Source organism: Myodes glareolus, chromosome 24 (assembly GCF_982192425.1).
Source record: "Myodes glareolus chromosome 24, mMyoGla1.1, whole genome shotgun sequence".
Taxonomy (NCBI): Eukaryota; Metazoa; Chordata; class Mammalia; order Rodentia; family Cricetidae; genus Myodes; species Myodes glareolus.
In genome coordinates this window covers 6,911,406-6,925,800 of record NC_142049.1, presented here as the reverse complement: position 1 = coordinate 6,925,800, position 14,395 = coordinate 6,911,406, and the positions used below count along the sequence as shown (strand labels likewise).

Below are 14,395 nucleotides of genomic sequence, written 5' to 3'. Positions count from 1 at the left end.
TAAAATTAATTGTACATGCCTCATTACCATGAAAACTTGCATTCATCTTTAATAAAAGGCAAAAATTACAAGGGTACCAAAGAGTTGTTTTAAAATAAATTTCATATTGATTTGATATCAGTCAATGTTTGATTTGAATACTCAATCTATATACTTTCATGTCCAGGGTCCTGGCAAAGGTTTTCTGAGTTTCCTCTACACGTTCCTCTGAGGGGTGGTGGGTGGGAACAGAGTAAGAAGTCTGCTCTCGGAATAGTTCCAAAGACTAGAGCGGGCCTCTCCTGCCATAGTCTGCAAGGACCTGTGGGGAGGAATTGTCCTTTCTTAGCTTCTCCAGGTCCTCAGTTGCCCGGCTGCTGGAAGAAGAGGTTCCCGAGGAACCACTTTTAGATGTAAGGTCGTGCTGGGATTGGTCCTAGGAGTGAGCAGCCTCAGAACACATGGAGAAAGGAAGGTTGTGGATGCTGGGGAGAAATGAGATGGGAGTGGGGTGCTGAACTTTGTTGTGGGGAAGATCAAGAAATGGCCTGGGACTCTGGATGTGTGTGGTGGGGAGGTGGGACATGAGTCCTTGGTGGCTTTCAGTGACATTGCTGTTTTGCAAACAGGACAAATTAGTGGTTAAAAAAATCTTTGGGGTTCAGCCACTCGTGCTTCTGTCTGTGCACATGGTGGCACCTGTAGCCAACTGTACCCACTGAGGTCATCTTTCAGCTATTGGTAGCTCTGGGGAACATTCTGTGGAGTGGAACTCCATTGCCTAGTCCTCGGTCATGAGAAGAGAGGGGTCACTTGGGTGCCTGTGGCATGGCCTGGATGTAGCATCCCGAGGGAGGTCACACTTGTGCCTTGAAGTATAAAACAAAGTTAGCCAAGATCAGGAGCAAAGTTCTAGGTGGAAGAATCAGCAGGTGCTGAACCATGGAGCTAGTAGAAAATCCACAGACCAGTGAGTTCAGTGCTGTAAGAACAGGCACTGTGGGGTGACGGGGATGGCTCAGTGGGTAAAAGCCCTTACTGTGCAGTCCTCATGACCCAAGTTCAATTCCCCAAACCCACAGTCGAAGGCGAGAACTGACTCCTGCGGGTTGTCCTCTGATCTCCCACGTGCACGATAGTGCGCACACCGTCACACACACACATCATACACACAGCAATAATAAATAAAAAAAATTGAGAAAGGAACAGAGGGCACACAGGAAAGTGGAGAGAAGCACAGTGGCCATGGCTTCCTTTTCAACAGGCTTCGGTAGCATTGTGCTCACACGTTCTCCTCCTTCTTGTCACCACCCTGTTTTGGGTCTTAATACCTCTTCCTCATGCTCGATTTACGCTCTATAAATACTAGTAATAGGTCCCATGACCTGAGCGCAGCTGAGTGGCTGTTCCTGTACACGCCACACACACACACACACACACACACACACACACACACACACACACACCTCAGTTAGTGCAACGTGGGCAATGCCTCAGATACTTGGCAATGAACTGGCAGAGGTTCCAACTCACTGGAGTAGGGGCTGGCTTGAGAAAAACATACAGGTTGCTCTGATATTTGCTGATTCCTAGTCATGGTTATGAGTTCACTTCAGAGGAAAGGTAAAGAATGCTACATATACTACTTGGCTAGAACCACAGAGCAGCCAAGTGAGGGTTGGGAGACCGGTGCCGAAACTTGAAAGTGAGAAAGAGTACGAGGCTTAGGGGCATTTGCTTCTGAGATCCCAAGCAGTAGGAAGGCAGTGGAGGCAGGAAGATCACCTCAAGTTCAAAGGCTAGCCTGGGCTACACAGCAAGACCCTGTCTTAAGAACAAACAAACAGACAAAAAAACCTCAAACAAAAACATAATTGTGAAGGGGTGGCATAGCATACAGGCATCTTGTCAGGTTGTCTATCCTTGAAGATGTATGAGGGCTAGAGGCAAGGGAAAGTTTGGTTGGGTGGAGTGTGTTCTGGAGTTGATGAACCCATTGTTTCTTGCACCCCCAGTCATATTATGTAGTTAACTTGCAGTGGAGGTCAGGGCCCAAGGTCACTAGATCAGCAGCATTCTGTGCCTGATTCCTCTCCTACAAGCTATCCTTCCCAAGGTCAAAGTTAGTCTCTCCCCAGCACAACTACCCCCACGGCCATTCCCCTTCCCCGTCTCTCTCCTCTCCCCCAACAGCAGAGATGTTCCCAGCTGAAACAACAAAAGTCACCTGAGCCTCCTCCGGTCCAGCATTCCTGAAGAGGCTGCCAGCAATGAGTCAGCACATGGGCAGCTCTGTGCGCCAAGAACCAGCCTGGCCCGGGTGGAGGATGTCTATGGGCCAGAGCTGGGGTGAGGACGGAGGAGACAACCAGGAGGAAGTCTCTGTGCCCCGGCTCCAGAGATCAGCCCTGTGGGGTCTGTGGGGTCTATCTATGATTCAGACAGTACAAATAAGGTACTTGATGTTACACACATTGCGGCCCACAGGAAGCTCAGCTTAAGGCTCCTGAGGACTGTGGTGCCATCTCTCCCTGCTCCGCTGAGGATAAGAGGCAGGGCTTATGCCTAAGCAGGCATCGAAGATCTAGTCTCATCTTCATGGGGGCCCCCTGGTTCCAGTTTTTACAGTATGTGGGCCACAGGCAGATTCTGAGACTATTCCTACAGCTTTCTGGGGTGGACTGTGCCTGCCCAAGCTAGTGCTTGTGTGAACAGAGGCAGAGAACGCTATAGAGACTCAGTGTGGACCCTGAAGCCTCAACTAAGCCCACTAGGAGCTCAGGCCAGATGAGGGATGAAATGATTAGACACATTTCGTCATGAGTGCGGCAGGGCAGGACTGTGGGTGAGGGCTTTCTGCAGCTGAGGCTCTGCCTGCATCAGCTGAGGCAACAAGTCTACTCGAAGGAAGATGCAGATGGATCTCCATGACAACCTCTTCCCATTTTGATTAGTTCTAGGGGCACATCTGCATATCAGGCTGTGGTCACGAAGGCTGTGATGATCTTATAGAGTGCCTGTCATTCTTGTTCTGTCTCCTATTTCTTTCCCTGAGTTCTAAATTCATGACTTCTGTCTTAATTTCTGAGAAAAGAATAGGAAATTTATCTCCCTTTTATTTTTTATTTTTTGGTGAGAACCAGAAATTCTCCAGCTGGCTTTGTCTGAGAGTCTATAGATAGGACTCAGAACTCAATGAACTTAAACAAATGAATTGATTTAATTTAAAAAATTGCTCATGCATATGAAATTATACATATGTGCATTCATGTCTAACATCTGAGTATGAGCACCTGTGAGGTGCATTTGTATGTGCACCTCATACATTTGTATGTGTACCTCATACATTTGTATGTGCATCATACATACATGAACATATGTATGATGATCAGGAGAGTGACGGGCTGCAAGGCAGGGGCCAGCACAGTCATTTCTACAGGAAGAGGTGTGATGTGGGAATGTTGTTTGTATGTGTGAGTATCATGCATCCAATGTGCCAATCATTGAGCTGGGAACTGGGGATCAAAAATAAGTAAGCCATGGTTCTTGACTCCAGGCGTTTATCATTTAGTGAGAGGCAGAGAAGGCAATGGAGTCATCCAGAGTGAAATGGTTTGGATAGGATGCACCCTCCCACAGTGCACATGCTGAAATCTTGGCCTACGCTGGTAGATCGGGCCATTGAGAGGTGACTGGATCATGGGGGTTCTGATTTCACCAATTAGTCCATTGAGGGGATCAGAACTTTAGGGTGTTGATGAGAATAAGGGAGTAGGGTCTGGTTGGAGGGAATGGTTGCCAGGGGCGTGCATTTTAAGGATATATCTGGTTCCGAGACCCTTTTGCTCTTTTCTCAGTACTTCCTGTTGCTATCAGGCAATTAGCTTTGCCCCACCTCCTGCCAAGATGCTCAGCCTCATTACAGGCCCCGGCACAATGGACATGCACTGCAACCTCTCCGCAAGTGAGCAACAATAAACCCTGCCTTCTTTAAGCTGTGTTTCTCAGCCGTTTGTTATGACAATGTAGAACTGATTGCTGTAAGAGCAGACGGAGTAGAACACATGGGTGGGTACCCAAGCCAGACAACCTCTGGGCAGGTCACCCACTAAGCTGAGTCTTGGAGGATAAAGGAATTCCTCAGGTGAACGTGATGGGAAATAGCTGGACACAGTGGCACACTCCTGTACCTCCAGCACCGGGGAAGTAGAGGCAAGAGGGATAGGAGGCTGAGACCAGTCCTGGCTATGTAAGACTCTGTCTCCAAAACCAACCAAACAAACTGAAGGGACGATTAGAGGACAGGGAAGAGGTCTTTCTCCCAGGCCATGTATTTCAGCAAATGGGTGTAGAGTTTCTCACAAAGGGATGGAGAACATAGTGAATCATTGTTTCCCTCTTAGGGGACCATTGTGGCATCAGCGTGGGGGAGATGGAGGTGGATGCACAGCAGGACCCTGCTGTGTTCCTGTGCATGTTTATGAGGCTATCATAACCTGTTTGTGTTTACAAGTCTGTCTGTCTGTCTGTGCATCTGGAGCCCGTGTACCAGGTGTGCTGACCATATGGACTTGTTTTCCACTTGGCAGCCCAGGGGACTCTGACCACGGCCGTCCTGTTGCTGACTCATGTGTGAGTGGCATTGCAGGGGAACTGGTCAGCAGGTGCTTCCTCCAGGGCCGCAGGCACACGTTTGCCCGTTAGGTTGGTTGAGAGTTGTGAGTTGACTGGCAGGCAGTGAGAGGATTCTCTTTGCCTCCAGCCAGCTCTCTTGGGCTGTACTGCGGAGCTGCAGAGTACGTGGCTTGTTGGGATGCGGCTGGCACAGCCCACCAATGCCTGTTGCAGGCTTAGGTATTAGCGGGGCGGGGCGGGGGGGCTAGACAGACAGTATGAGAAGCTGAGTTTTCTCTTTGGGTCTTCCCTTCTCTGGGCATCCAGTCCCCAGGCCCTGAAATAATGTTTGACCTCATTGTTCTAATAGTGTGCTCTAACTGCATTGTACCACTCCTTGACATTTACAACAGATCAATGCAAATAATTGATCGTATTCCTATTACTCTCTAATGTGGACCAAAAGAACAGAAGCACTTGGCTGTGTGGTTTTAAACCTGGAGCAGTATGGTAAGTGGTTACGAATGTGGAATTTAGAGTTCAGAAAGCTGAACTCAACTTTCATTTGAACACTGTCTGGGTAGACAAGTTACTTATTCTCTCTGTGGCTTGGTTTCTTCATCCAGAAGATACAGACACTAGTAACTCATAGGATTAAATGGGGGCAGTTCCCAGAACAGCGCCTAGTGTGTCACAGATGTAGCTGGGATATGTTCTCTCGAGTATACCCCTAGCTGTCTTCGTTGTTCTCACTTCTGGAGTGTGAATGCCAGCCAACTTTACTCAACAATAAGATGGTTCCATACCAGTTCATTCTTTTCATCTGACATGCACTGTTGGTTTAACGGGCGTGGCTCACAAGCTTCATCTGTTAAGTAACAAGATATGTGGAGCCATCAAGGTTCCCCCCGGGCCTCACAGAAACCTATGGACCCTTCTCACTGAGAACTCCCGGGCCAGATAAGAACATTGCTGAGAAGCCTCCGTCCTGTTCCAGCTTCAGATACAGGCACCCCCAAAACAAGAAGCAACTTCCTGCAGGGTTTCTAAGACTCTTGAACAGGTGACCAAAGGACATAGTGTCCAAGATGCTTTATACTTACTCTAGAAATGCTCTGTGTCTCCGGTTGCCGGTACCTTTCAACCCTGTAACTTCCAGCCAAGCTTAGGAAAGGACTTGTCATGGCTCTCTGATGGGCGCACCTTGTGTTTGGAAAGGCTATGAGCAAGATATTATGGCTAGAGAAAGCCATTCTTATGAACATTGATGTTTTGATCTGACAAGTCATGGAGTAATATTTTCTGTGTATAAGCTCTCCCCCCCCTCTCAGCATGTATATGTATGTGGTTGTATATGCACGCATGTGTGGCATATGCACATGGTGCCAGTGTGCCTAGAAGCAGAGGAGGACACCGAGTATCACTAGTGTTTTATCTTATGGAAACAGGGCCTCTCATTGAAACAGGAGCTAGTCTGGAGGCCAGAAACCCCCAGTGATCCTCCTGTGTCAGCCACACTGGAGTTGTACGCATGTGCAGTCGGCTTTTGATGTGAGGGTGGAATCCAAACTCAGTCTTCATGCTTGGGCAGCAAGTGCCATTTACCTTGGAAATGGAAGCTTTCAGTCTCCCAGTCCCAGCCCTTGAAATCTTTACAATGCTTTCCTGATATAGTTATTGCAACCTCAGAACAGATAATAAAACCATAGTCAGACACTGATTTTTCAAGTTCAGGTAGCTAATAATTGACAATAGTCTAAAGAATTTCTTATAAATATGAAACCACACAGTTCCTACCTACCTCTGAAGTAGTAATGATTTCCATTTGGTGCTTATGCACACCAAAGCTCAGCCAAGTGGTTCAAGGTCACAGAGCTAAGAATCGGCCAAGTGGAAGCCGACTCCAAGTCTAGCATTGTTTCTTAAACAGGTTCTGGCGGCAAGCCAGCTATGAGATGAGATTTCCACCCCGGCTTTTGGCATGTGTTATTACCCAGCGACTTTGTTAGGTGGGTGACAGTGTACCTTGGATATCATCGTTGAACATGCAGTACTTGTTGCGGTATTTGTTGAGCAGACGGAAGGCATTGGCGTTGGCGAAGTCTTCAAACTGGATGAGGCAATTGATTCCGAACCTTTAGGGCCGAGAAAGACAGAGGAAAGAATGTGTGATTACCTCCTGGAGCGGATCCCATCGGAACTGAATACGGGGGAGGCTCAGGACAAGAGCTGAGGGCAATGTGGGTCCTTCCTCCTATTTTTTTTTTTTTTTTGTCACCGTACTGGATCAGCAACTCCCAGAAGTAGACTTTTGCCTACTCCATGATGTATGTAAATGGAGAGTGTAGGGCCAAGGGCATCACAGTCTACCCATTCAACCTCACTGTATCTAATGGGCTCCCCCCAAACCACCATGCCCACCGTAGGAGCATCACCAAGGCGGAGACAGGTCCTGCCTTCCGTGCAACCTGTGGATCCATGATCCCAGCAGAAAGCTCACTCCAAACGCAACAGTGACTAAATCACTCGGGGTCTGGAAGCTTCCAAGGCCTGCTGTCACCCTCCCCAGACCCAGAGGCTTGGAATCATTCCACTCCTCCACATGCATGTGTTATTCTCCAACAAGACACAGTCAAGGCTGAGAAAGGCCACGCCATGGAGCCACTGTTATCCTGGTAAAGATGTTCCCCACCTTCCCGGATTAGAAGAACAGTTAGTAAACTCAATGAAAGTGTGGATCACTAGGCCCGTCTCACAGATGACTTCAATCAGGGTCCGTGGGACGAGGCTCAGGAATCTGCATCCTCAGCTAGCTCCCTAGACGGCTGTGATTACAGAAGCCTAGAAATCTAAGAAACACAGCCTTGGTGGATGAAGGCAAAGCCCAGAAGGCTGTTTGACATGACTCACTGGAAATCTATGCCTGTTAGACTTCATGGTCTTGATGATAATAATATTGGCTCTGTCAGTATTTCATAATCTCCTTTTCTTTTTAATATGTGCTACCTTCTGGGAAGCCGAGAGAGAAGCTGCTTACTGTTTGTAGAAAGACTCTTCAGCCTAAGACCTTTCTTTGCACGTAAGCTTAGTCTACTGTTTCCCTTTGAGTCTGGTATTTGGTGGCTGCGTCTCCTAGACTTTCTTTACAGGAAGAAACAATAGTCAGCATCCCATGAGTTAATTTGTGATTTCAGGAACAGGTCATGTGCCTTCAGAAGAGGGTCCTGATTGGGCCACGCTGGGTGCATGACAGGCAGAAGGGACCTGTTCTTGCCAAAGCAATGTGGACCACTGTGGGAAGATTTATTACCTTCTAGAAAGGGTGTGTGGGACCTATTTGGTGGCAACTTTCTGATGAGGTCCCTGCCTATGAGGGAGTGAGCAGCAGTGATATGACCCAGAAAACACAGTTCAACCTCCACTTTTTGAGCATGGCTTCCTCTGTTGAATAGAGATGCTGGTGACTGCGTAGACCTGTATATCTGCCATGTGTCTCTGGAGCCTCAGGGATGCTGGTGGGGCACTAGGAGGTCAGTTCATATCACTGAGTCCTTAGTAGAGCACCACCACTGTGGCATGCTGGTGCTAAAGAGCACCAGGCCCGAGGCATGGATTCTCATGGGCCTGGCCTACAGAAGTCATACAGGAGAGGTTAAGGGATTAGGATTCAAAACTCTCAGCTCATGATGGAGAGAAATAACAGATACAATAGATGAAAAGGAGGGTGAACGTGGAAGAAGTCAGAGACTTGAAGGGGTCAGTATGTAAACTGTCTGACAGGGGCTGTTCCTGGGCCAGGGAACATCCTTGGGGATGCATGTCCAAAGAAGGGCAGGCTTGAGAAGGTTCAGAAGTGCTAGGAACGGTTGGGTTATTAGGGCCATGTGGCTTTATATTCTATTCCAAGTAGGAATTAGATTAATCTGAGTTGTGGAGGTTTTGTTCATGGGACCAAGGGGAATTTCTCATGTAAAATTAAACGAAACACGAAACAGAAACACACTGAACAAAAAAAAGATATTTATAATTTTTGCCTTATTGTTTCCTTAGCAAATGAGTGGCAGTATTGCTTCAAGGTCAAGTGTGTGAGTATATGTGTGTGTGTGTGTGTGTGTGTGTGTATGTATGTGTGTGTGTGTGTGTATATATATATATATATATATATATATATATATCAGTATGTGATGGAAAAATACACACCCATCACTTGTTTTGTTGTCTAAGCTTTTCAGAATTTTTGCCCCAGGCTAGTTGTGAAACAACACTGGAAGTCTTATGTATACCAAAATGTCAAGACATTCTGTTCCCTACTCCCAGTCCAAACAGTTGCAATTCATAACCTGAACAAAAAAATTCACAGTAAATTTGGGCTTGACAGGCATGACATTATATTTATGAGTGGGTGGTTTTATTCATTATTTCTATTCATAGTCCAATTGTCCTTCAGTATCCAAGGGAGATTTGTTGTGGAACTCCTCATGGGTACCAAAACTGTGGATAGTCAAGTCCCTTATGTAATATAATCTACATACATTGCCCTGTATAATTATTTGTTGTATATTATTTATCATACCTTATATATTGTAAATTCTGCATGTAAAATGCTTTATGCTATTTAGTCTAATAACAGAAAAGCATATATATAATATATATATTATATATATATATATATATATATATATATATATATATTGGATCTTCTTAAACATTTTCAGCAGGGGATTGGTTGAATCCATGAGTGTAGAATCTACAGCTATGAAGGGCTAACATATTATTAGGCACCCGTGTGTGGGATGTGTACAGCAATGCTTGTTAAAGACTATTAAACCATGGACTGCACTGTTGAAAGAAATTATGGAACTACTTTCTAAGAGGTAGAAAAATATGGTGATCTATATGTAACTATACACAGAGATAGCAGCATGAAATGCTGATCGTCATACCTCATAACACAAGGGAGCTCGAAGAGAAACATTCCACAGCCCTCTCTCCTGCCGTCCCATCGAGCTACAAACCAGTAAGTCTTCTGAGGGTCACGCTGAAGCTCAAGGCCGATGCTGCGCATTTTCCGTCATCCAACCCAGTCCCTTACACCTGTCTTCTCCCCTCTTCTTGAGCCCTCTGGAGCTAGAACTGTGATTGAAAAAGTCCCACTACTCTGACTGCTTCCTCGTCTGACCTGGTTGAAGTTTAGCTTTTCCTCTGAGGCCACTACTTCCCCTACCGCCTTCTGTGTTGTTTCTCACACCTGGGAGTCTGTGACAGCTCCATTTTAAACCAGTTGTGACTCTCTCAAAAACTTACAGGGAAGGAAAAGCAGTCTGAGTGATGGGTTGAGAGGCTCAGAGCCCCTAACCATCTCATCAGTGCTTCCCACTCCGTGAGTGTGGATAAGAACTGCAGCCAGAGGGTTGGGTGGTGGTGGCGCACACCTTTAACCCCAGCACTCGGGAGGCAGAGGCAGGAGGCTCTCTGTGAGTTTGAGGCCAGTCTGGTCTACAAAACAAGTTGTAGGATAGCCAGGGCTTGTTACGCAGAGAAACCTTGTCTTTAAAAAAAAATTGCATCTGAATGAGACTAGGACTTAGCACTTTGCAGTCTAAGCGATACCTGCTGGCTGCAGCTGATAGTGCCATATTTGCTACATAAAAACTTTGATTTGTGTAATTAAAATTTGCTAAGAGACTAAACCTCAAGCTTTTAGACCATACAACACAAAGATGACCACATATGACAGTAAACATGTCAGCCAGCCTAGTCACTTGTTTCACAATATGCATAAATTTCAAGCCATAAAGGTTATATAGTTTAATACAGAGAGCTTTTGTTTATCAGTTACACCTCCATAATACTGAAGAAGAAAGTCACCTTCATCACTTAGTCCTTACAAGAGCCCACATAAGTTGGCAAAAGAGATCTCATTGTGCCTGTGGAACAACCGGGAAGCTACAGCGGGGCCAAGGCAAAGTAAGAATGGCCAAGATCATAAACACTGATGACAACTTATGCTGGAGAGGTTGTGGGGGAAAGGGAACACTTCTGCATTGCTGGTGGGAGTGCAAACTGGTACAGCTGCTTTGGGTATCAGTATGGCGATTTCTCATAAAATTAGGAAACAACCTACCTCAAGTCCCAGCAATACCACTTTTGGGTATATACCCAAAGGATGCTCAATTGTACCACAAGGACATGTGCTCAACTATGTTCATAGTAGCTTTGTTTGTCATAGCCAGAACCTGGAAACAACCTAAATGCCCCTTTAACCAAGAATGGATAAGAAAAATGTGTACATTTACATAATGGAGTACTACACAACAGGGGGAAAAATAATGACATCTTGAAATTTGTGGGAAAATGGATGGATCTAGAAAACAACATACTGAGTGAGGTAACCCATACCCAGAAAGACAATTATCACATGTACTCACACATAAGTGGCTTTCAGACATAAAACAAAGAAAATCCAGCCTACAATTCACAATCCCAGAGAACATAGATAACAAAGAGGACCCTAAGAGAGACATATGGATCTAGTCTACATGGGAAGTAAAAAAAGACAAGATCTCCTGAGTAAATTGGGAGCATGGGGACCATGGTAGAGGGTAGAAAGGGAGGGGAGAGGAAGGGAGGAGAGTGGAGAAAAATATATAGCTGAATAAAAATAATTAAAAAAATCAAATGCTAATTATCAGTTAAGTACTTGTAAAATCCCAAGAACAATGGTAACGAAGCAGTTGCCGTTTACAGGGTGCCAGCGGCTGGGCAGCTCATTGAGTTTAGAATTGCACTGTCTTGCCTTCACCACCGCTTCCAGAGGAGGAATCCTGAGCCGCTTCAATCCAGCTGTATTTAGTGCTAAAGCAACCCATATTTACAAAAGATAAAACTCAACAGGTAGGGGAGCTTGACTTCTTTCTCAGTTAGAATGAAACACGGTGCAGAAAACACTAGTCAGGGAGCTAGAAAAAGAATTTTCTTCTGTTGTCTCTGACCAACACGCACGCATCGTCTTTCTCTCTGGCTCACAGTCCCCTGATCAGAGGCCATTAGAACTGGGCACAGGTTACTTCACGCTTGAGGCTGGATTTGACATCTGGACATTTCCCTCAGACATTTCTTTAAAATGCGGTGGGGGAGGCAGGAGACAGGGGTCCTTCCTACGTAGTTCCTAGTAGGAGTTACACATGGCAAGGAAATTTGGACAGTCAGTCTTAGGGTCCTTTCTGTACTTACACAGGCAGACCAACAGGTGGCCATCCTTCAGGAGCAAACTCAGAAGGACCACCAAGTCTCCTTCAGTCTGGGCCCTGCTCAGAGCCCCTTACTCTGGGCTCCCCTCGACCCCCTTGGCGCCGACAGCCTTTCTACTGCCTTGGCAGAGAAACCCTGACCCCAGAGGCTGCTGCTTATCTGTCCCCATCAGCCCCTTTGAACTCTTCACCCTGCGGCTCTGGCAGCCGCAGAGGAATGTCTAACACTTCTACAGAAAAATCCTGCCTTGGAGAGAGAGGTTCTGTCATGACAAATTGGGGACTCCCAGACTTCTCTACTCTGGGGTGCATCTGGGAAGCGTTCTTTGAACAGGGCTAGGGCTCTCTTATAGGCACAGGATGATGGGCGGATGTCTGATTTCTCCCCCAGGCTGTAAATGGTGACCTGTGTCTGTGAGACAGGTTGCGAAGACCTAAGCCAAAGCCAGCAGAGTTGGGAGTCATCAGGGCCAAGCCTTCCAGGATAGGGCCCTCTGAGGCTCTTCCCCTCATAGGTTGGTCGGAGGTACAGAGTGGGGGTGCTGGAGAGAGCAGAAAGTTCCAGAGGCTGCAAACCATCTCTGTTTTAGGAATCAGGGCCTGTCAGTCTTTGAAACATCTAGTCTGACCCCTTGCAGACCTGAATAAACATGAGGAAGCCAGAAGGAACAGGTGAGCTTGCTTAGCCTGCATCTGAATCCAATGACGAAAAGGTACCACTCATATTCCCAAGGGACTGCGCTCCGCTTTCCCCATGAAAACCACGGGCAGGTCTCCCTTGGCCCAGTGCCTAGTGAAACCATCAGCATCAGTCACCACACCATGGAAAATTACTTCTTTTCTTTTTCTTTTCTTCCTTCCAGAAACTAGAACTGGCAGAATCATGAAACTCGAGGTCTTTAAAACATTTTACACATTCCATTACACTGAATGCCCTTGAAATGCTCTCAGATAAATTTCCCTAGTAAAATAAGTTTGGATAGCTCTTGATATTACATGTACCAGATGTGGTGTGTATTAAAGACTTTGAAAAGTTATGTATGAAGGAAAAGGTTTAACCCCGCAGTTTCTAAACTTATTTGACCACAGGCTTCACCTTGATGTGTCTCTCCTCTCCCACGGCAGTCAGAGTACACTTTGAGAGATGGGACTGCTGCATAAAGAACTTCGTGTTTTGGGGACTGGGGATTCAGGGCAGCACCATCTCTCTCTGGAATCACTGCACTGCTGCCTCTGTCTAGCATCCTAAGGTGACTGCTCTCACCACCTTATGTTGGCTCCCCTCCCCCACGCTTGCTCAGCATCTTTTTGAACACAGACCTGTGTAGGCCACTTAGCCACATGTAACAGCAATAATTAAAGTAAAGGAGTTCATAAATTTGGTGGGGAGGCATAGGAGAGCCAGAGGGGCAAGGGACGGGTGGAGGAGATCTAGCTATGTTCGTGAAATTCTCAAAAAATAATAAAAAAAATTTTAAAGTTCCTCTTGCCAGGTGGTGGCGGCACATGCTTTTAATCTCAGCACTTGGGAGGCAGAGGCAGGAGGATCTCTGTATTCCAGACCAGCATGGTCTATAGAGTTTCAGGAATTCAGAGTTACATAGAGAGACCCTATCTCAAACTAACCACCAAAGCAATGGCAACGACAAAAGCCTCTTAAGGGGCTCCCTCTGTTTTTGGGAGTCAGGTTCATGTTCATAGGCACGCTCACTTTGGCCTTAGTCTAATTGCTCAGCAGCCACTTGTGTCTCCCGACATGCTGGGTACATGTTGCTGCTCCCAAGCCACTGTGAATCATTATACATGGCTTCGCTTCAGCTGATAGTTCTCTCTGCCTAGGTTTCCTTAAGCCTAGGCCAATGCCTATTCAAACTGTAGGGCTTGTCTCCAACACCATCTCCTTTCAGGAACCCTCCCTGACCTATTCTTAGGATAGAGTGAATTCTTTTCTCCTAAGGGAGCACAGGATATGCTGTTTGTCCTAATTAGGGTTTCTATTGTAGTGAAGAGACTCCATGACCACATCAGCTCTGACAAAGGAGACATTTAATTATAGTGGCTGGCTTACAGTTCAGAGGTTCAATCCTTTATCATCATGGCAGGACATGGCAGCATACAGGCAGGCATGGTGCTGGAGAGGCATCAGGAAGTGGACTGACTTACTGGGTATAGCTTGAGCATATCTGAGACCTCAAAGCCCGCCTCCACAGTGAAACACTTCCTCTAATAAGACCACACCTACTCCAACAAAGTCACACCTCCTATTAGTGCCATTCCCTTTGGGGCCATTTTCTCTCTTTCCAACTACCACACTGTTCCTTTCTATAATAACATATCCTATATTGTACGGCATTAATTAAAATTTTATTCTAATTTTATTAGAGTACTATAATGGGCAGGGTATCCTCTATGCCTGGAACTATACACTGAATATGATATAAAAATTCACTTCAGGGCTTGTGAAATGGCTCAGTGGGTAAAGAGGCTCACCACCAACACTAACAACCCAAGTTTAATTCCCCAAACTCACTCAGTGGAAGGAGAGAGCTGAC

The 14,395-nt window shown here is 46.2% G+C and overlaps 1 protein-coding gene across 3 annotated transcripts in view; it reads right to left on the bottom strand.

Moving 5' to 3' along the window:
- The window catches only part of Me3 (malic enzyme 3), a 178,697-nt gene that overhangs the window by 14,631 nt on the left and 149,671 nt on the right, over positions 1-14,395 (bottom strand). For all 3 annotated transcript variants that reach the window (XM_087901562.1, XM_085682983.2, XM_048435135.3), the window contains exon 8: positions 6,619-6,728. In XM_087901562.1, coding sequence (XP_087757688.1) covers positions 6,619-6,728 — 110 coding nt within the window. The remainder of the gene's footprint in view (positions 1-6,618; positions 6,729-14,395) is intronic.